General features: G+C 42.7%; 1 protein-coding gene across 1 annotated transcript in view; it reads right to left on the reverse strand.

The window, feature by feature from the left end:
- The window catches only part of LOC138371343 (uncharacterized), a 58101-nt gene that overhangs the window by 24113 nt on the left and 13066 nt on the right, over window positions 1–20922 (reverse strand). The window contains exons 3-4 of the mRNA XM_069336132.1: window positions 3928–4629; window positions 2906–3052 (exon numbers count right to left, since the gene is read on the reverse strand). Of these exons, the coding sequence (XP_069192233.1) occupies window positions 2906–3052; window positions 3928–4629 (849 nt within the window). The remainder of the gene's footprint in view (window positions 1–2905; window positions 3053–3927; window positions 4630–20922) is intronic.

Raw genomic sequence — 20922 nt, forward strand, 5'->3', positions numbered from 1 at the left:
TGTATCTCCTGCCCCCCCCATCTACTGGGAGGGGGTTGGTGCTTGACGTGTAGCTCCAGCCCCCCCTCTACTGGCAGGGGGTTGGTGCTGGACCTGTAGCTCAAGCCCCCCCCCCCTCTACTGGCAGGGGGTTGGTGCTGGACCTGTAGCTCCAGCCCCCCTCTACTGGCTGGGGGTTGGTGCTGGACCTGTAGCTCTAGCCCCATCTACTGGCAGGGGGTTGGTGCTGGATTTGTAGCTCCAGCCCCCTCTACTGGCAGGGGGTTGGTGCTGGACCTGTAGCTCTAGCCCCATCTACTGGCAGGGGGTTGGTGCAGGATCTGTAGCTCCAGCCCCCTCTACTGGCAGGGGGTTGGTGCTGGACCTGTAGCTCTAGCCCCCTCTACTGGCAGGGTGTTGGTGCTGGACCTGTAGCTCCAGCCCCACACTACTGGCAAGGGGTGGGTGCTGGACCTGTAGTTCCAGCCCCCTCTCTACTGGCAGGGGGTTGGTGCTGCACCTGTAGCTCCAGCCCCCCTCTACTGGCAGGGGGAGTTGGCGCTGGACCTGTAGCTCCATCCCCCCTCTACTGGCAGGGGGTTGGTGCTGCAACTGTAGCACCAGCCCCCCCTTTACTGGCAGAGGGTCGGTGCAGGACCAGTAGCTCCAGCCCCCCCTCTACTGGCAGGGGGTTGGTGCTGGACCTGTAGCTCCAGCCCCACTCTACTGACAGGGGGATGGTGCTGGACCTGTAGCTCCAGCCCCCCCCCCTCTACTGGCAGGGGGTTGGTGCTGGACCTGGAGCTACATGTCCCCCTCTACTGGCAAGGGGTTGGTGCTTGACGTGTAGCTCCAGCCCCCCCTCTACTGGCAGGGGGTTGGTGCTGGACCTGTAGCTCCAGCCCCCCTCTACTGGCTGGGGGTTGGTGCTGGACCTGTAGCTCCTGCCCACCTCTACTGGCAGGGGGTTGGCGCTGGACCTGTAGCTCCAGCCCTCCTCAACTGGCAGGGGGTTGGTTTTGGACCTGTAACTCCAGCCCCCTTTACTGGCAGAGGGTTGGCCCTGGACCTGTAGCTCCAGCCTTTCCTCTACTGGCAGGGGGTTGGAGCTGGACCTGTAGCTAAAGCCCCTCTACTGGCAGAGGGGTGGTGCTGGACCTGTAGCTCAAGTCACCCTCTACTGGCAGGGGGTTGGTGCTGGACCTGTAGCTCCAGCTCCCTCTACTGGCAGGGGGTTGGTGCTGGACCTGTAGCTCCAGCTCCCTCTACTGGCAGGGGTTTGGTGCTGGACCTGTAGCTCCAGCCCCCCTCTACTGGCAGCGGGTTGGTGCTGGACCTGAATCTCCAGCCCTCCTCTACTGGCAGGGGTTTGGTGCTGGACCTGTAGCTCCAGCCCCCCTCTACTGGCAGACGGTTGGTGCTGGACCTGTAGCTCCAGCCCTCCTCTACTATCAGGGGTTGGTGCAGGACTAGTAGTTCCAACCCCTCTCTACTGGCATGGGGTATGTGCTGGACCTGTAGCTCCAGCCCCCCTCTACTGGAAGAGGGTTGGTGCTGGACCTGTAGCTCCAGCCCCCCTCTACTGGCAGGGGGTTAGTTCTGGACCAGTAGCTCCAGCCCCCCTCTACTGGCAGGGGGTTCGTGCTGGACCTGTAGCTCCAGCCTCCCTCTACTGTTAGGGGGTTGGTGCTTGACGTGTAGCTCCACCCCACCTCTACTGGCAGGGGGTTAGTGCTGGACCTGTAGCTCCACCCCACCTCTACTGGCAGGGGGTTAGTGCTGGACCAGTAGCTCCAGCCCCCTTCTACTGGCAGGGGGTTCGTGCTGGACCTGTTGCTCCAGCCTCCCTCTACTGGCAGGGGGTTGGTGCTGGACCAGTAGCTCCAGCGCCCCCCCCCCCCTCTACTGGCAGGGGGTTTGTGCTGGATCTGTAGCTCGAGCCCCCCCCCCCCCTCTCTACTGGCAGTGGGAGTTGGTGCTGGACCAGCAGTTTCATCCCCCCTTCTACTGGCAGGGGGTTGGTGTTGTACCTGTTGCTCCAGCCCCCCTCTACTGGCAGGGGATTGGTGCTGAACCTGTAGCTCCAGCCCTCCTTCTACTGGCAGGGGATTGGTGCTGGACCTGTAGCTCCAGCCCTCCTTCTACTGGCAGGGGTTTGGTGTAGTACCTGTTGCTCCAGCCCCCCTCTACTGGCAGGGGGTTGGTGTTGTACCTGTTGCTCCAGCCCCCCCCCCCATCCCTCTACTGGCATGGGGTTGGTGCTGGCATTGTTGTGGAGTTCGTTGGCAATTTTAAGGCTTCAGTTTCTTCGTACCCAGCAGTGGTCTGATTTGGTTCGCTCTCTTACTGGATTCAACGTCCTCCCAGCGAGCACAAGAAATATTGCCGGAACAACCGTACACATCTTCAAGTGGAAACTAGATTGTTTCTCCTAAGGAGTGCTAGATCAACTGGGCTGTGGTGGATATGTGGGCCTGCGGGCCGCTCCAAGCAACAGCCTAGTGGACCAAACTCTCTCAAGTTAAGCCTGGCTTCGGGCCGGGCTTGGGGAGTAGAACAACTCCCAGAACCCCATCAACCAGGTATCAACCAGGTATACTTTTTTGGAAAGGTTGGTGGAGTGTCTCCCGCTCTCTGCGCCTCTGTGAGGGGGGCCAGGATCCCGGGTTCAATAGAGGATCACGGGTTCAATCACCATGCAGGCCAGAAATGGTTAACATGTTTCCTGTTGCCTTTCACCTGTTGCCTCTGTTCACCAACCAGTAAATATTTATCCAGGAGTTAGGCAACTATTGTGGATTGTATGTTAAGGAAAGTCAGTAGTTGACCTTGGGGAACCCCGATAAACCTAACAACAGGCTTCCTCTCCTCAAAACTCAACTCAATATCTTGTGGTATGACCTATGAGAGAAAATAAAAAACTTACTGTTAATTGCTTCTGGGGGATCTCTAAAGTGATTTCCTGAACTTTATCCATGATGCTGGAGGCTGAGTCTCCCAGGTGTACGGGGTCAGCTGTGGCACCTGTCTCTGTGGTCGTTATCTCCAGGGCCTCCCTGATGGTCTCCTGCACCTGTCATTACCAACACAAACATTAATGGTGGAGGCCGAGTCTCCCAGGTGTACGGGGTCAGCTGTGGCACCTGTCTCTGTGGTCGTCATCTCCAGGGCCTCCCTGATGGTCTCCTGCACCTGTCATTACCAACACAAACATTAATGGTGGAGGCCGAGTCTCCCAGGTGTACGGGGTCAGCTGTGGCACCTGTCTCTGTGGTCGTCATCTCCAGGGCCTCCCTGATGGTCTCCTGCACCTGTCATTACCAACACAAACATTAATGGTGGAACCTGGACTATAATGAAGCATCAGGCACTGAGTAAAGTAACTGGACTATAATGAAGCATCAGGCTCTGAGTAAAGTAACTGGACTATAATGAAGCATCAGGCTCTGAGTAAAGTAACTGGACTATAATGAAGCATCAGGCTCTGAGTAAAGTAACTGGACTATAATGAAGCATCAGGCTCTGAGTAAAGTAACTGGACTATAATGATGCATCAGGCTCTGAGTAAAGTAACTGGACTATAATGAAGCATCAGGCTCTGAGTAAAGTGACTGGACTATAATGAAGCATCAGGCTCTGAGTAAAGTAACTGGACTATAATGAAGCATCAGGCTCTGAGTAAAGTAACTGGACTATAATGAAGCCTCAGGCTCTGAGTAAAATAATTTCACAATATAAGTAATGGTGTTTCTCTACACTGACCACAGTGTAGAGAAACACCAAGATGACAGTTGACTTTATTAATAAAAATGTTTCAGGTGTTAGAGCAAAAAGTTTCCTATCTATAAAGTCAACTCTCATCTTGATGTGTCTCCATGTCAGAAGTGTTTATATAGAGGCCATACTACACTCAGTTGGGTGAGAACAATGTGACCTTCGGTAGTGTACCTTCACTGAGGTGTGGACAGTGTTGACATCTGGGAAGAGTTCCTGGCACTTCCGGAGCCAATCTTCTACCTTCATCTTGCACCCATCAGCTGTGTCTATAGTTGTGCCAACTTCCTGTGGGGTGTTGACTGTGTCGAGGCTCCCCAACATGGCCTGCAGCTGAGTCTTCCCTTCCTCTCCTTGTGTTGTCATATCTACCACACTGGTATCCTCCAGTTCCAAGAGCTTCATTGCTGACTTGTTCTGCTCTACCAGAGCATAGAGTCTGTCCTGGAGCTGGAGGTGGTGAGTCTTCCAGTCCCCCAGCTCTCCCCGGTACTCCCCCAGCTGGGACAGTACCTCTTCACAGCTAGTAATGAGGCTGCTGATGATGCTCTTCTGCTCCTGCACCAGGGAACGTAATGTCTTACTGATGCCTCTGGCGGGACCTTCATAAGGTTTTGCTGGCACTACTTCCTCAGTTGTTAGCTGAATATTTTTGAGTTTCCTAACAAAAGCCTCCACAGCATAGCTAATTGGGAACTGAGTAGAGGCTGTGGCAGCGTGCTCAGCACGGCAGCTGGGGCAGGTCAGCTGACCATTCTTGATAGCATTGTCAATACACTGGGAGCAGAATGTGTGGCCACATGGCAGTGTGCGAGGTCGTAGCCGATTGTCGTCATAATCGTTAAAACACACTGAACATTCCTCTGGCTTGTTATCCTGTGGAAAAGAATATTTAGTTTGCTAGATGTATTTACATTTAAAACTAATATTACAGTACTTTATTTATTAATACAAATTACATAATATTTTTATACATTCTTTGCTATTTCAAAGCAGGGTTAATATTACTGACAGATTAACACATTCACAGCAAGGCCAATATTTTTTATAAACATATCTCGGAGTATGGGATAATATATTTAGGTAACATATTGCAGCAGCAGGGCGGTTTGTAAGCCATACCTGAGAGTGCAGACTAACAAAACCCATCCTTACTTTATTATGAATAATGGAAGAAAATGTATGTGTCGTATGTGATAATGGGGGAAGGATCAAGTATTCTTAGTCTAAGTTGGACAATAAATACACTGTGGGTTACATCTTAACACATGGGTTTTATTGAACAACTCTGGGTTATTTTACACTTACTATGGGAACACACAATTACATTACAGGATTGTTGAGATTGAGTGATACTCTTCCCCAAACATAACCATGATGGATAAATTGACTATTGGTCTCACACAAATCTGGGCTTAGTTGATTTGGTGGTGATAAGACCACCAAATCTTATCTATTTGATTTATAAAGTAAGTACAGTATATATATATATATATATATATATATATATATATATATATATATATATATATGTGTGTGTATCACGAAAATAAACACGTGATTAAGAATGTGACAATGTCAGACCACGGAGGAAAAATGAAACAGGAAATTTCCTTAAGTACTTTCGTATATTAAATACATCTTCAGAAGGTCACTATATATATATATGTGTATATATGTGTCATATATATATATATGTGTATATATATATATATATATATATATATATATATATATATATATATATATATATATATATATATATATATATATATATATATATATATATATGTCGTACCTAATAACCAGAACGCACTTCTCAGCCTACTATTCAAGGCCCGATTTGCCTAATAAGCCAAGTTTTCATGAATTAATGTTTTTTCGTCTACCTAACCTACCTAACCTAACCTAACCTAGCTTTTTTTGGCTACCTAACCTAACCTTACCTATAAATATAGGTTAGGTTAGGTTAGGTTCGGTCATATATCTACGTTAATTTTAACTCCAATAAAAAAAAATTGACCTCATACATAGAGAAAAGGGTTGCTTTATCATTTCATAAGAAAAAAATTATAGTAAATATATTAATTCAGGAAAACTTGGCTTATTAGGCAAATTGGGCCTTGAATAGTAGGCTGAGAAGTGAGTTCTGGCTACTAGGTACGACATATATATATATATATATATATATATATATATATATATATATATATATATATATATATATATATATATATATATATATATATATATATATATATATATATGTCGTACCTAGTAGCCAGAACACACTTCTCAGCGTACTATGCAAGGCCCAATTTGCCTAATAAGCCAAGTTTTCATGAATTGTTTTTCGACTACCTAACCTAACCTAACTTTTTCGGCTACCTAACCTAACCTAACCTATAGAGATAGGTTAGGTTAGGTTCGGTCATATATCTACGTTAATTTTAACTCCAATAAAAAAAAATTGACCTCATACATAATGAAATGGGTAGCTTTATCATTTCATAAGAAAAAAATTAGAGAAAATATAATAATTCAGGAAAACTTGGCTTATTAGGCAAATTGGGCCTTGCATAGTAGGCCGAGAAGTGCATTCTGGCTACTAGGTACGACATATATATATATACACACACAATGGGGCCTCGACTTACGATGCTAATCTGTTCCCAGAGACGGATCGTAAGTCGAAGCGATTTTTCCCATAAGAAATAAAGGGAATTGAATTAATCCGTTCCCCACCCTCCAAAATATTAACATACAAATACATTTTATACTGAATACAATGTTTTTTTCTAACTACAATACAGTACCAAAGTTTCTCTTACCTTTATGGAGGGGCTCTTGATGGCGTATGGAAGATAGTGATGAGGGGGGAGGAAGAGAGTTGTTACTGTTTGGAAGGGGAGTTCCCTTCCATTATCACATCAGTGATGTTTTCTCTAGGGTACTCTCTTTCCTACGTTTTGTCTGAATACCACTAGAACCTGGTTATGATTCAGTGCTTGTTTGTCTCACTACAAATTTGTCAAGAGGCATTTGTTGTTCCCTTAATTTTAACATTTGTCTGTAATGATGCATCAGTGTCATTGAATAGGTTAAGGCAACGACCTACTGCAGCTTGATTTGGGCGAGTCGTTTCAGCAAAGGTTTGCAATTCTTCCCATGCTGCACACATTTTCTTAATTGTTGAGGAAGAGACATTCTGTACTCTTGTATCTGCTATATGCTCATCCTTACATGGGTTTTCATATGTTGAGCCTTACCACTGACTTTCCTGGGACTCATGGCAAGGTATATAATAATTACTTTAATGTTCAAAATGCAAAAAATCACCACAAAAGAGGAATTTCTTATAGGCGCAATTGTCACTAAGCGGGCAGCTGTAGTAAACTGAGGCAGGTCGGCCGCGTGACTGGGAACCACTCGCTCTGTCGACCCGAACGTGTACCAACAAATATCGTAAGTCGACGACACCATCGGATGTCGAGTCGCATTTTTCGATGAAATTCACATCGTAACTCGAAATTATCGCAAGTAGGGGCAATCGTATGTCGAGGTGCCACTGTATATTTTATATATATATATATATATATATATATATATATATATATATATATATATATATATATATATATATATACAGGCATACCTCAGAATAAGAGTTTAATCCGTTCCTGGAGACGCCTCGCCTTCCGAAAACTCGCATTCCGAAGTTAATTTCCCCATAAGAAATTAAGGGAAATGAATTAATCCGTTCCTGACTACCCCAAAAACCCCACATCAAACTAAACTTTTATACCTAATTCATCTAAATAAACCTACAAAACTGTGTTCCAGTTATTACTTACCTTGCTGTCGAGTGCTGTAGGCGTATGGAAGATGGTGAGGAGGGGGGAGGAGGAGAGGAGTTACTGTTTGGAAGGGGAGTCCCCTTCCATAATCACATCACATAACCCCATGCCTTGTAACACTATGGATACCACTTCTCTTTCTAAATTTTTCAAACCAGCCCCTGCTTGCATTAAACTCTTTCTTATCCGCATCACTCATTGCAGGGGTATTCTTTAGAAGGTCTTCGTGCAACACCCTGGCTTTCTCACAAATAATGGCCTCCGAAACACTATCACCCCTCAACTCCTTGCCGTGTATCCAAATTAATAACAACTTTTCCACTTCAAGTATTTGTGGTCTTTGTGCCGTTAATGTTCTTACTCCTTTTGCCACTTTAGCACCCATAATCTTATTTTTCTTCTTAAGTATAATGCATATTGTTGATGTGGCTTTGTTGTACTGCCTACAAAGTTCAACAACACGTGTACCGTTCTCATGCTTCCGAATGATCTCTTGTTTCTCCTCTATTGTCATCCTCACATGAGCTTTCTGGCCTTTATCCTTACCACTGGCTTTCTTGGGACCCATGGTGAGATATATAATAACAAATTGTATAGACAAATCACCAAAAATCCAACAAAACACTGAAAATCCGCGAGAAGAATTGATGTGGGCGTAGTCACTGAGCGCGAGACAATAATAAACTGAGGGGCGGAGGGGCGACGATCGCCGAACCACCACGCGCTAGGTCGGCTGTACGCGTATCAACAAACTCGCGTCCAAACTCGCCTCCCGAAGTAACCATCGCCTTCCGAGACAAATTTTTGGAGTAAATACACCTCGCCTTCCGAAAACCTCGCATACAGGGACAATCGCATTCCGAGGTACCAATGTATATATATATATATATATATATATATATATATATATATATATATATATATATATATATATATATATATATATATATATATAGATAGATAGCGGGCAGAGTGTATCGTGATCTTGCCTGTACTCCTCTTGACATACCAGAAAACATTCTAAGGAAACTACTCCAAGCTTGTACTAAAGAGGCATCCTTCTTAAGCCTGGATGGGCACATGTATAAGCAAGTAGATGGGGTCGCCATGGGTTCTCCCCTAGGTGTTCTGTTTGCGAACTTCTACATGGGTACCATCGAACAAAAGGTCTTCGTCGACATGAACTTGAAACCGGCCATATACTGCAGGTATGTTGACGACATTTTTACTCAGGTACCTGAGGTCAGACATCTGCAGGAGCTGAAGGAGGCATTTGAGCGGAATTCTGTGTTGCATTTCACCTACGAGATGGAGAAGGATGGAAAGCTGCCCTTTCTAGATGTAACAGTCATGGAAAGGAGTGGAGGTTTCCACACTGCAGTCTACACTAGAGAAACATAGGAATGTGCCTCAATGCCAATAGTGACTGCCCAGACAGGTGCAAGAGGAGTGTTGTTAACGCTTATGTCGACCGTGCTCTCAGCCACAGCTCAGGATGGAAGCAAGTCGATGAAGAACTTTGTAGGGTAAGGCAGGTCCTAGTCAACAACGGCTTCTCCAATGGTTTCATTGAAGACATCATAAGAAGGAAGGTGAAATGCCATGCAACCTCTGAAGAGACAACTAACACAACACTTGTACCCCCTATTAGACTATTTTACAGGAACTTCTTTTCCACAGCTCATAAAACGCAGGAAAGGGTCCTGAAAGATATTGTTAATAGAATCGTTACCCCTACAGACAAAAATCAGAAGATACAATTGTCAATTTACTATAAAACCAAGAAAACTGCCAACCTACTCATGAGAAACTCTCCAGACACAAAGCAGAACGCTTTGAAAGAGACCAATGTCGTCTATGCCTTCAAATGCCCACTTAGGGACTGTAAGCCTCAAAGAACTCAGTATATAGGCAAGACAACAACATCTCTTTCCAGGCGATTAACGATACATAAGCAACAGGGCTCCATTAAGGAACATATAATCTCTTCCCACAACCATACCATCACCAGAGAAGTCTTAACAAAAAACACGGAAATCATCGATAGATACACCGATAGCAGGCAGCTTGATATCTGCGAGGCACTACACATTAAGAAGTCAACACCAGCAATCAACAGCCAATTAATGCACAACTATATTCTACCCACTTCAAGACTCTGCACCAATATAGAAGCATCAAGAAATATGGGCCAATAGGCCGTTTGCATTTACTTCCATTCTTCCCCTTTAACTTTACCCAATATTTCGTGTTCTATCTTGTGTTGAAAGTTTGTTTTCACCTCATCCAAAACTGTTGTAACATCACCTCACCCAAATGCAGGTATATAAAATTAAAAGCCATTTGAATTATAGCATTGTAAGAAATCTGTTTAGTGTTTGCAGGTTACAGTTGTGTGTGTGTAAACTAAAGTCTTTGAAAATGTAATAAGTTATTACGAAACGCGTTCAAGTGTGGCGTCAGACTAGAAATAAAAATGAATTTTGGAGAACTGATTTTTCAATTACCATCGACAGTGAAAAGAAACAAGAAATATTGAGAAAATTTGTGTTAGAATTATTAATCTTATTTTTTCGGTCATATTTAATAATATATGTCTACAGGAAAGAATGCTACCAAAATATTCTAATTATATATATATATATATATATATATATATATATATATATATATATAAATATATATATATATATATAAATATATATATATATATATATATATATATATATATATATATATATATATATATATATATATATATATATATACAGTATATATTTTGGTAGCATTCTTTCCTGTAGACATATATTATTAAATATGACCGAAAAAGTAAGATTAATAATTCTAACACAAATTTTCTCTATCTTTCTTACATTTCTTTTTCACTGTTGATGGTAATTCAAAGATCAATTCTCCAAAATTCATTTTTATTTCTAGTCTGACGCGACACTTGAGCGCGTTTCGTAAAACTTATTACATTTTCAAAGACTTTAGTTTACAAACACACAACTGAAACTGAATAGAGCTTACACATCTTCGAGGTTTATATCTACATTTGGGTGAGGTGGATGAGGGGAAAAAACGAACTTTCAACAATGGGTATTAAATTCCAACACAAGACAGAACACGAAACAATGGGTATTGAATGGAAGTAATTGTAGAAAGCCTATTGGTCCATATTTCTTGATGCTTCTATATTGGAGCGGAGTCTTGAAGTGGGTAGAATATAGTTGTGCATTAATTGGCTGTTGATTGCTGGTGTTGACTTCTTGATGTGTAGTGCTTCGCAGACGTCAAGCCGCCTGCTATCGCTGTATCTATCGATGATTATCAAACAACTATCTATCTAACAACACAGAAATCATCGATAGATACAGCGATAGCCTGCTACCGCTGTATCTATCGATGATTATCAAACAACTATCTAACAACACAGAAATCATCGATAGATACAGCGATAGCAGGCGGCTTGACATGTGAACGCGTTTCGTAATAAATTATTACATTTTCAAAGACTTTAGTTTACACACACACAACTATAACTTGCAAACACTAAACAGAGTTTAACCCTTAAACTGCTCATGGTGTATATATACGCCCTGAGTAACATGTCCCACGGTGCGCATGGCGTATATATATACGCCATAGGGTGCCAGGCCCGATTCAAATGGCCCGCTGCTACACGGGGTTCACAGTAACTTCCTCAGGGCTCTTGTAAACAGACGCCATTTTTTTTTTAAATCGTGGGCAATATTCTCAGGTGTAAGAGGCACAGTACTGTTGGAGCAACCAAGGCTGGCGCATGCAGCATGAGCGAACAGCATTGCTGTTCAGCTTGTGACCACAGCATCGCCGAAAAATGTCAAAATATATAAATGTTATTATTTAGCGATGACAATATTACAGATGACCCATGACTGTGATATAAATAACCAGGGTTGTGATAATAGCAGGATTGTTGTAATAATTAGCGCTGTGGGAGGAGTGATGCCGAGAGACGGAGGGAGACAGCATCGTTTACTGACTGTGTGGCCACCTGTTATTGTTTGCACTCACCATACCAGGTCAGTGGTTCTCTATGGTGAACACAAATGTAGATACTTATATATAATGTGTGTATTAGTGTAATAACAGCAAAAGGATTATGCTGGGAGGAGCCATTTGGGTGACGGAGGTGACGTCGTCTGCACGATTTGTCTAGCTGTTTAGAGGGTGGCCACTATGCTCTTTGGGCGCACTACAAGCTTAGGTGTACAGTTACGGTGCATAAAACATGTAGATACTTATATATAATATGTGTATATAGGGTAATAACACTGCAAACAGTATTGTTGGGGGAGAAAGTTTAGTGCGTGTGACCTTGAATGAGTGAGGGAGCCGCCAGCTGCCATCTGTGTATAGCGACGACTCTTAGTGCCTGAACTAACTATATCAGCTTAGCTTTACAGTTGTGGTGAATAAAATATATACATACTTATATATAACGTCTGTATATAGTGTAATAACACCACAAATGGTATTGTTGGGGAAGAAAGTTTAGTGCGTGTGTTGAGGGAGTGGCAGCGAGTGGCTGGCTGGTGTGTGGTGGTAACTCTTCGTTGCTTTTCGACTCTCAATACCAACTTAGTGATTCGTTATGGTGACCAAAACATGCAGATACTTATATATAACCTGTGTATAGAGTGTAATAGCAGCAAAACTATTTGTTTATTGTTTTATAAACATAATTGAATCACTAATATGCACATCATACTTTTGAGTATAGCGATTATTAATCACTTTTATTATATAAATATATTACAATACACACTATTGAATAATATTACTGCAAAAAAACTAAGAAAAAATAAATCGAAGACATTGAAACAATTAGGTAATATCTTTGTGGCAACTCCCACCTGTCAGCGCGGGTGACGCTGACGGGTCTGACAACCGCGCTGTCAACGCCCACTTTTTGCCAGACTTCCTCGGTCAATTGCGCCCAAAATGTCACCTACGATTTTTTTTTATTTTTCCCGTGCTCAGGGGACACAAATTAACATGTCTAGAAGACGAAAAAAAATTTTGAATTCTTTATTTCTTGCGCACAGGGGTGTAAATGTCCCCAGGACCCCTGAGCAGTGTAAGGGTTAAACAGCTTTCATTTTATACCTGCATTTGGGTGAGGTGATATGTTACAACAGTTTTGGATGAGGTGAAAACAAATTTTCAACACAAGACAGAACACGAAACAATGGGTATAATATTTTGTAAGTTAAAAGGAAGAATGTAAGTAACTGCAATGGGCCTATTGGCCCATATTTCTTGATGCTTCTATATTGGTGCGGAGTCTTGAAGTGGGTAGAATATTGTTGTGCATTAATTGGCTGTTGATTGCTGGTATCGACTTCTTAATGTGTAGTGCCTCGCAGATATCAGGCCGCCTGCTATCGCTGTATCTATCGATGATTTCCGTGTTTTTTGATAAGACTTCTCTGGTGATGGTCTGGTTGTGGGAAGAGATTATATGTTCCTTAATGGAGCCCTGTTGCTTATGCATCATTAACGATGCATAAGCCATTCTATAGGCCATTGCTCCCCTTGCCTCTCTGAGGGGGCCAGGTTCTTGCCGTGGTCCCCGGTAGGCCCTAGAACTCCATACACATGACTGATGCCAAAGTCTGACATTAGCATACCCTCCAAACACACACCGAAACTACGACGTTGGTACAACGTTCGAACAAGTTTTAACACTTTCTAACCAGTTATAACAACCAATATAGCAAGTTGTAACTACGTTCTAATACGTCATAAACACGTTAAGCCAAGATGTAACAACTTTATTACAAGTTGTAACAAGCGGAAAATGGAGATAGTTTCGGTTTGTGTTTCCAGGGTATCAGCCTGGTAAAGCTCCGGGGAGCCTCCGGGTCTCACCCAGAAAATGGCGTTTCATTACATTCAACACTGGTTTTTTCCAATATTTTGACTATAACACTTGTCAATGATACAGGTCTATATTTGATGGGATCATCCCTACTGTAACTGTTTTAGATTGCTGCTGCCTCTAATATCAACAGGGAATCTGAAATAGGTAGTACAGTTAATATCAACCTTGTAGTGCAAACATTTGTTCTGTGTTAGCCTTTTTCCACACATCTGCTAGGACTCCTGTTCACGGGGATGCCTGAAAAAATCTGTTAAGTGGAATGCTGAGCTCAAGTGCACATTCTCTCAAAACCCATGGTGAAACTCCATCTGGACCAAATGCTTTGTTCTTACTTAGCTCCTTTGGCATTTTTTTCACTTTATATTCAGACACCTCTATGAAATGTGAAAAATCTTTAAAGAATTCGGATAAAGAAAGAGATCTAGAAGTGGTTCTAGATAAAAAGCTATCACCTGAGGACCACATAAAGAACATTGTGTGAAGAGCCAATGCTACACTTTCTAACTTCAGAATTGCTTTTAAATACATGGATGGCAAAATACTAAAGAAATTATTCACAACTTTTGTCAGACCAAAACTGGAATATGCAGTGGTTGTATGGTGCCCATATCTTAAGCAGCACATCAACAAACTGGAAAAGGTGCAGAGACATGCAACTACTGTAATTTACTCGTGGAAAATAGTAGAGGGGGCTGGTCCCAAATCTGCACACAGAAATAATATAATTTGAGACCGGAAGGTATGGCAGCATGTGCAGAATACCCTCGTTGAAGAGCAGAGGTTCAATAGGTACTCTGAGAGAACTCTGTCAACATCAGAGGCCTGATACTGTTCAACACGCTTCCACTAAATATAAGAGGCATAACTGGCCGACCCCTCACAATGTTCAAGAGAGAACTCAGTAAGCACCTCCAAATGATACCTGATTAACCAGGCTGTGATTTATACGTCAGGCTGCGAGTAGCCGCATTCAACAGCCTGGTTGACCAATCCAGCAACAAGGAGGCCTGGTCGACGACCGGGCAGCGGGGACGCTAAGCCCAGAAAACACCTCAAGGTAGCCTTAAGGCAAGGCTAAAAGTTTTGTGAAGAAATGTTTGCACTGCAAGGTTGATATTCACTATGTCACCTATTTCAAACTCCCAGTCGATATTAGAGGCAGCAGCAATACAGTTGCTTTTACAAGTTTCATTGTGTAGCCTAAGGCTTATCTTCATTGTATCTAGAGGCGGTTTACCTGCTTGATGGGGTTCTGGGAGTTGTTCTACTCCTACTTCTACTCTACTGAAAGTACTTGAGGAGTACTCTCTACTCCTCAAACTCTGACTTGTGAGAGTTTGGTCCACCAGGCTGTTGCTTGGAGCGGCCCACATACCCACCACAGCTAGGTTGGTCCAGCACTCCTTGGAGAAACCTATCTAGTTTTCTCTTGAAGATGTCCATGGTTGTCCCAGCAATATTTCTTATGCTTGCCGGGAGAATGTTGAACAACCGCGGACCACTGATGTTTATACAGTGTTCTCTGTGCCTATGGCACCCCTGCTCTTCACTGGTTTTATTGTGCATTTTCTTTCATATCATTCACTCCAGTATGTTGTTATTTTACAGTGTAGATTTGGAACCTGGCCCTCTAGTATTTTCCATATGTATATTATTTGATATCTCTCTCGTCGTCTTTCTAGTGAGTACATTTGGAGGGCTTTGAGACGATCCCAATAATTTAGGTGCTTTATCGGGTCTATGTATGCCGTATATGTTCTCTGTATTCCCTCTATTTCTGCAATCTCTCCTGCTCTGAAGGGTAAAGTGAGTACTGAGCAGTACTCATGACGTGACAACACAAGTGATTTGAAGAGCACAACCATTGTGATGGGATCCCTGGATTTGAAAGTTCTCGTAATCCATCATTTTTCTGGCTGACGCAATATTTGCTTGGTTATGCTCCCTAAACATTAGGTCGTTAGACATCATTATTCCCAAATTCTTTACATGGTGCTTACCTACTATGGGCAAATTTGATTGTGTTATGTACCCTGTATTATGTTTAACCCCTGTGTGGCTCAAAGTTATTTAGCATTTGTCACCCACAGGCGCATACAAAAAAATAATTATTTTTTCTTTTAAACCTGTTAATTTGTGTTCTCTGATCATGGGAAAAATAATAAAAAATATCGTAAGTGGCATATATTGCCCGCTATAGGGCGGGAAGTCTGGCAAAAAACAGGCGCTGACTCAGCGTGCGTCCCAAGCGGTCTGTTGCTCGCCAGCTGTCAGGCAGGAGTGGCCACAAAGAGATAATTACCTAATTATTTCAATGTCTCTGATTGATTTTTCATAGTATTTTTGCTGTAATATTATTCAATAGTGTGTAGTGTGATATATTTATATAATAAAATGAGTGAATCATCGCTGTACTCAAAAATATAGTGTGCATATTGTTGATTCAATTATTATGTTCATCAAACAGTGAACAAATACTTTGTCGATTATTACACTATATACACAGGTTATATATAAATATCTGCATGTTTTGTTCACCATAACGTACCATTAAGTCGCTAATATGAGTCAAAAAGCAACGAGGAGTGACCGCCACACACCAGCCAGCCACTCACTCGCCCACATTCTCCTCCCACCATACTGTTTTTGCTTTTATTCACTATATACAGACGTTACATATAAGTATCTACATTCGTGTTCACCATAACGAACCACTAAGTTGGCATGCTGAGTGGCAGTGGCAACCAGTGGCAGCCCGCCTCTGGCTGCTACTTCCTCCCTCCCTCACCCACATTCTCCTCCCACAATACTGTTTTTGATTTTATTCACTATATACAGATGTTATATGTAAGTATCTACATGTTTTGTTCACCACAACTGTACAACTAAGTTGATATAGTTAGTTCAGGCACTAAGAGACGTCACTACACACAGTCAGGTGGCGGCTGCTTCCTTCACACATTCAAGGTCAGACGCACTAAAGTTTCACCCCAACAATACTGTTTGTGGTGTTATTACCCTATATACAAACGTTTTAAACACTTTTATTATGTGTGATGTTAGTGCAACTGGCCTATAATTTTTTGCCAAGGCTTTACTCCCCCCCACCTTGTGCAACGGAGCTATATCTGCAGATTTAAGTGCTGCTGGTATGTCCCCTGTATCCAGGCTCTTTCTCCAAATTACGCTGAGTGCTCTCGCTACTGGTACTTTACATTTCTTTATGAATATTGAATTCCATGAGTCAGGCCCAGGAGCTGAGTGCATAGGCATATTGTCAATTTCTCTTTCAAAGTCTTTCGAGTTTGTGGTAATATCCGTTATATTATCTGCAGCTTGAATGTCATTCATAAAGAAGCTGTCTGGGTCATCAACTTTCATGTTGTTTATTGGTGTGCTAAACATAGCCTCATACTGGCGTCTTAGAATTTCACTAATCTCTTTGTTGTCCTCTGTGTACGTACCTTCATTTGTAATTAACGGTCCAATACTGGTAGAGGTTTTTGATTTTGGTTTTGCGTATGTGAAAAAATATTTCGGATTTTTCCTTATCTCTTGTATAGCTTTCTGTTCCAATTCCATTTCCTCAGACTCATATGATCGCTTCAACGTTTGTTCTATTTCTTCGATCTCCCTGCTTAGGCTTATTTTTTTTGCTTGTGATAGTTGTGTCTGCCGAAGCATTTCCGTTATTTTTTTCCTTCTCCTGTAGAGTTGTCTGCGTTCTCTTTCTAGAGTGGTCCTCTTTCTGCCCCTCCTCACAGGCACGTGCTTCAAGCAGACCTTGTAAGCTTCAGCTGTCAGTTGAGCTATTCCCTGTGTGGGAGTTTTGTCGTTTATGACTGTCTCCCATTGAATGGTTGCAAGGTCTACATTTATTTTTTCCCAGTCGATCCTCTTATTGTTAAAATTGAATTGATTGAATATTCCTTCTCGCTTGTTGGGTCTCTTAGACCTACTACCATTATTTATGCTAGTTCGCACTTCAATGAGCTTATGGCCTGAGTATGAAGTATCTGAGATTGTGATGTCTCTGATTAGTTCATCATTGTTTGTGAACTAATGATGAACTAGAAAACAAGTCTAGAAAACTAGAAAACAACAAAAACACACTAGAAAACAAGTCTAGTGTGTTTTCGTTCCTAGTTGGTTCTGTAATCTGTTGATTGAGCGAGAATTTGTCACAGAATCTCAAAAGTTCTCTAACCTGTGGTTGGTTATTTCCCGGGTCATTCCTTGCTATGCTAATTGTGTTTGCCATTCTCCATCTTAGACTCGGTAAATTGAAATCTCCAAGGAAGATTAACTCTTTTGCTGGCCTGGCAAGCGACCTGGCACACACTGCAACGAAGGCTGAGCACTTGGCCGTGAGCGCACAAACCACACTTAAATAGTTTATACAGTGTGACCTCACTCGAACGAGGCGAGGCCGATTCGTTTCACTGCGGAATTCGTTCTACCCGTCAGCCCCAGGCTGTCCCTCCCCTTCATGTGAAAATAACAAAGGTCCTACATCCACTATCAACAAAACAAAAAATCACAGAAAATCTATTTATTATGTATTTATCATTTTGAACATGGCACATGATAGAACAATCAATTGTAAACAATTCCATATTAAAATCAAAACTATGTGACTGTTATTGGTGGCTGCAAATATGATGTAATGGCCAGGATTTCCATAAGCCAACTGTATCAGTCTACATAAATATTCATAAACAATTCATTTATTATGAAGTCTTCATTTTCACTATGGCATTTGATAGAACAATCACTTACAAACAATTTGGATTAAAAATTCTACATATATGAGCATTATTGAATCCAAAAAAGCAAAATCATATAATTTTCTCAACAAACTGAAGAGAGGAGGAGGGGTGGTTGGCGGCCCCCGGTGGTAGGGGAAGGAGGGTCAGGGCCGGCCGCTGGTAGTCAGGTGCGGGAGGGGAGGGGGGAGGGGTTGTAGCATGTTGGCGGTATAGGAGTGAGGGGGGGAGGGTGGCAGCCAGACTGACAGGCCTTGGGCCAGACCAGGCCTCAGGCCAGACCTTGAACCCAGACCTCGACGAAACTCGACCCAATGTTGACTGCATAGAGGCTAGCCGCCTCCTTACCCCTCCCTCCCCCCCCCAATACATCCCCTCACCACTGACCCCACACATTATTATGAATTCTTCATTTTGACTACGGAATATGGTAGAGCGATGCATTACAAGCCACTGAAATGGTAAAATTTTCTCTCCTAATTTTGTCAAAAGCAGCAAGTGAGCTTAGTATCGAGGCAGGCAAGTGCTGCAGCAGTCAGCAGGCGTCTCTACTCACCCTCCTTCTCTGACGCCTTTCCATCCCCTAATACATCCTCTCAACACTGACACCACAATTTATTATAAATTGTTCATTTTGACTATGGAATATGATAGCGCTTTGTGTTGCAAACAACTGAAATGGTAACATTTTCTCAGCTAATTTGGTGAAAAGCAGACAGTGAGTGAACTATCTAGGTGGAGCATGGAGGCGCCAGCCACGTGTTGCCATTTAGATGATAACTCTGGCCAGAGCTCTCCACTGACACAACCTGCCTCCCCTGACACCACTATTACTCCATCTTCCCTGACAACTTCCCCCACTGACACAACCTGCCTCCCCTGACACCACTATTACTCCAGCTTCCCTGACAACTTGCACCACTGACACAACCTGCCTCCCCTGACACCACTATTACTCCAGCTTCCCTGACAACTTACACCACTGACACAACCTGCCTCCCCTGACACCACTATTACTCCAGCTTCCCTGACAACTTACACCACTGACAACCTGCCTTCCATGAGAATAACTTACACCACCTGCCCCCCCTAACAATAAACCCTAACTACTGACACCATTTGCCCCCCCTGACAACAACTCTCACCAATGACCCTTGATACCATTTTATCATCCTTCAACCATTTATCCCTAGAAACAATGGGTAAGCATAATAAAACACTGTATAACTGTTTACACTTTGGCGAATCATAGATGATGACAGCCACCTCCGACGCTCAGTCTCGGTGACTGCTTGGATGAACAATCCTCGCTTAATCAAACATTTGTATGTTCCACTGAACATTTAGTACCTAATTCAATTTGTTCGGATCTTCTGGGAATTCGCTAGAACGGGGTTCGTTAGTGAGGATGAACTGTACTCTTTTCAGCTTTCTAACCACAATTTTCATGCTACGTCATTCATTTTGCTATCAAACTGTTCACAATATATAGGGGCACATTTAAAACCAGTCCCATAATATTCGGACAATAAATGGGATTTTTAAAAATGCATTAATTGATGATGGCATTACCTTCATCAGGTACTCAGGCGTGTTTTGGTTTTATGATGTCGAGACCCTCATCAGGCCGCGAAACCCCTGATATTATTAGTTGGTTTTTGTTAACCCTTGAGCTGCTCTCTTGCGATTTTAGCCTGCAACACGTGTTGAAGAAAAAGTTATAAAAGTGTTCATGTGTGTTTCCTGATCATGGGAAAAATAGAAAATAATTTGTGACATATTTTGACCACAATAGGGCGAGGAAGTCTGGCAAACGTGAGGCGTTGACAGAGTAATCATCGGAGGCAGTCAGCTCCACCCGAGCTGTCAGGCGGGAGTTGCCACAAAAATATTATTACTTAATTATTTCAATGTCTTTGATTTTTTTTTCTGTTTTTTTTCGAGTAATATTATTCAATAGTGTGTAGTGTGATATATTTATATAATAAAATGTGATCCATCGCTATACTCAAAAAGTATTGTGAGCATATTAGTGATTCAATTACAGTGCATCCTCACTCTAACGAACCCTACTCTAAAGCATTCCCGGATAATCCGAACAAATTGCATTTGGCGCTAAATGTTCAGGAGAACATACAAAAATTCATTTGTGTTGTTCCACTGATGGTGATGACCTAGGCCGGCATGGCAGGGCTGTGAGAGCTGTGTACTGTACATACTCTCCACAGCGTTCACTTCAATATCTGTGTCACTAGTATCAGACACCTGTCTTAGGTCTTTTTCCAGATTTGAGTTATCAAAATCACTGGCATGCTCATCTTCAAGCAATATGCCCTGTATTTCAACATCAGAGAGTGTTTTCTCAAAAACATGACCAACTAGAGACTGGGAGCTCAATATACAAACAGATACATACAAAATGGTTGCTACCTTGAATATGAGCTTGCCCACAACCATGGGGAATGCTGGGAATTTTTTTCAAGCTGGCAAACACCTCAGGAATCCATCTTGTACCCAAGTTTTGAACCCTACAATATATCTACGAGTGCCTTAACCACTGTGATGCGCCGAGTTTATTGTGACATTCCCCATGCGCATGAAATCAAGTGTTCCCCAA

Source organism: Procambarus clarkii, chromosome 35, assembly GCF_040958095.1.
Source record: "Procambarus clarkii isolate CNS0578487 chromosome 35, FALCON_Pclarkii_2.0, whole genome shotgun sequence".
NCBI classification, from domain to species: Eukaryota; Metazoa; Arthropoda; class Malacostraca; order Decapoda; family Cambaridae; genus Procambarus; species Procambarus clarkii.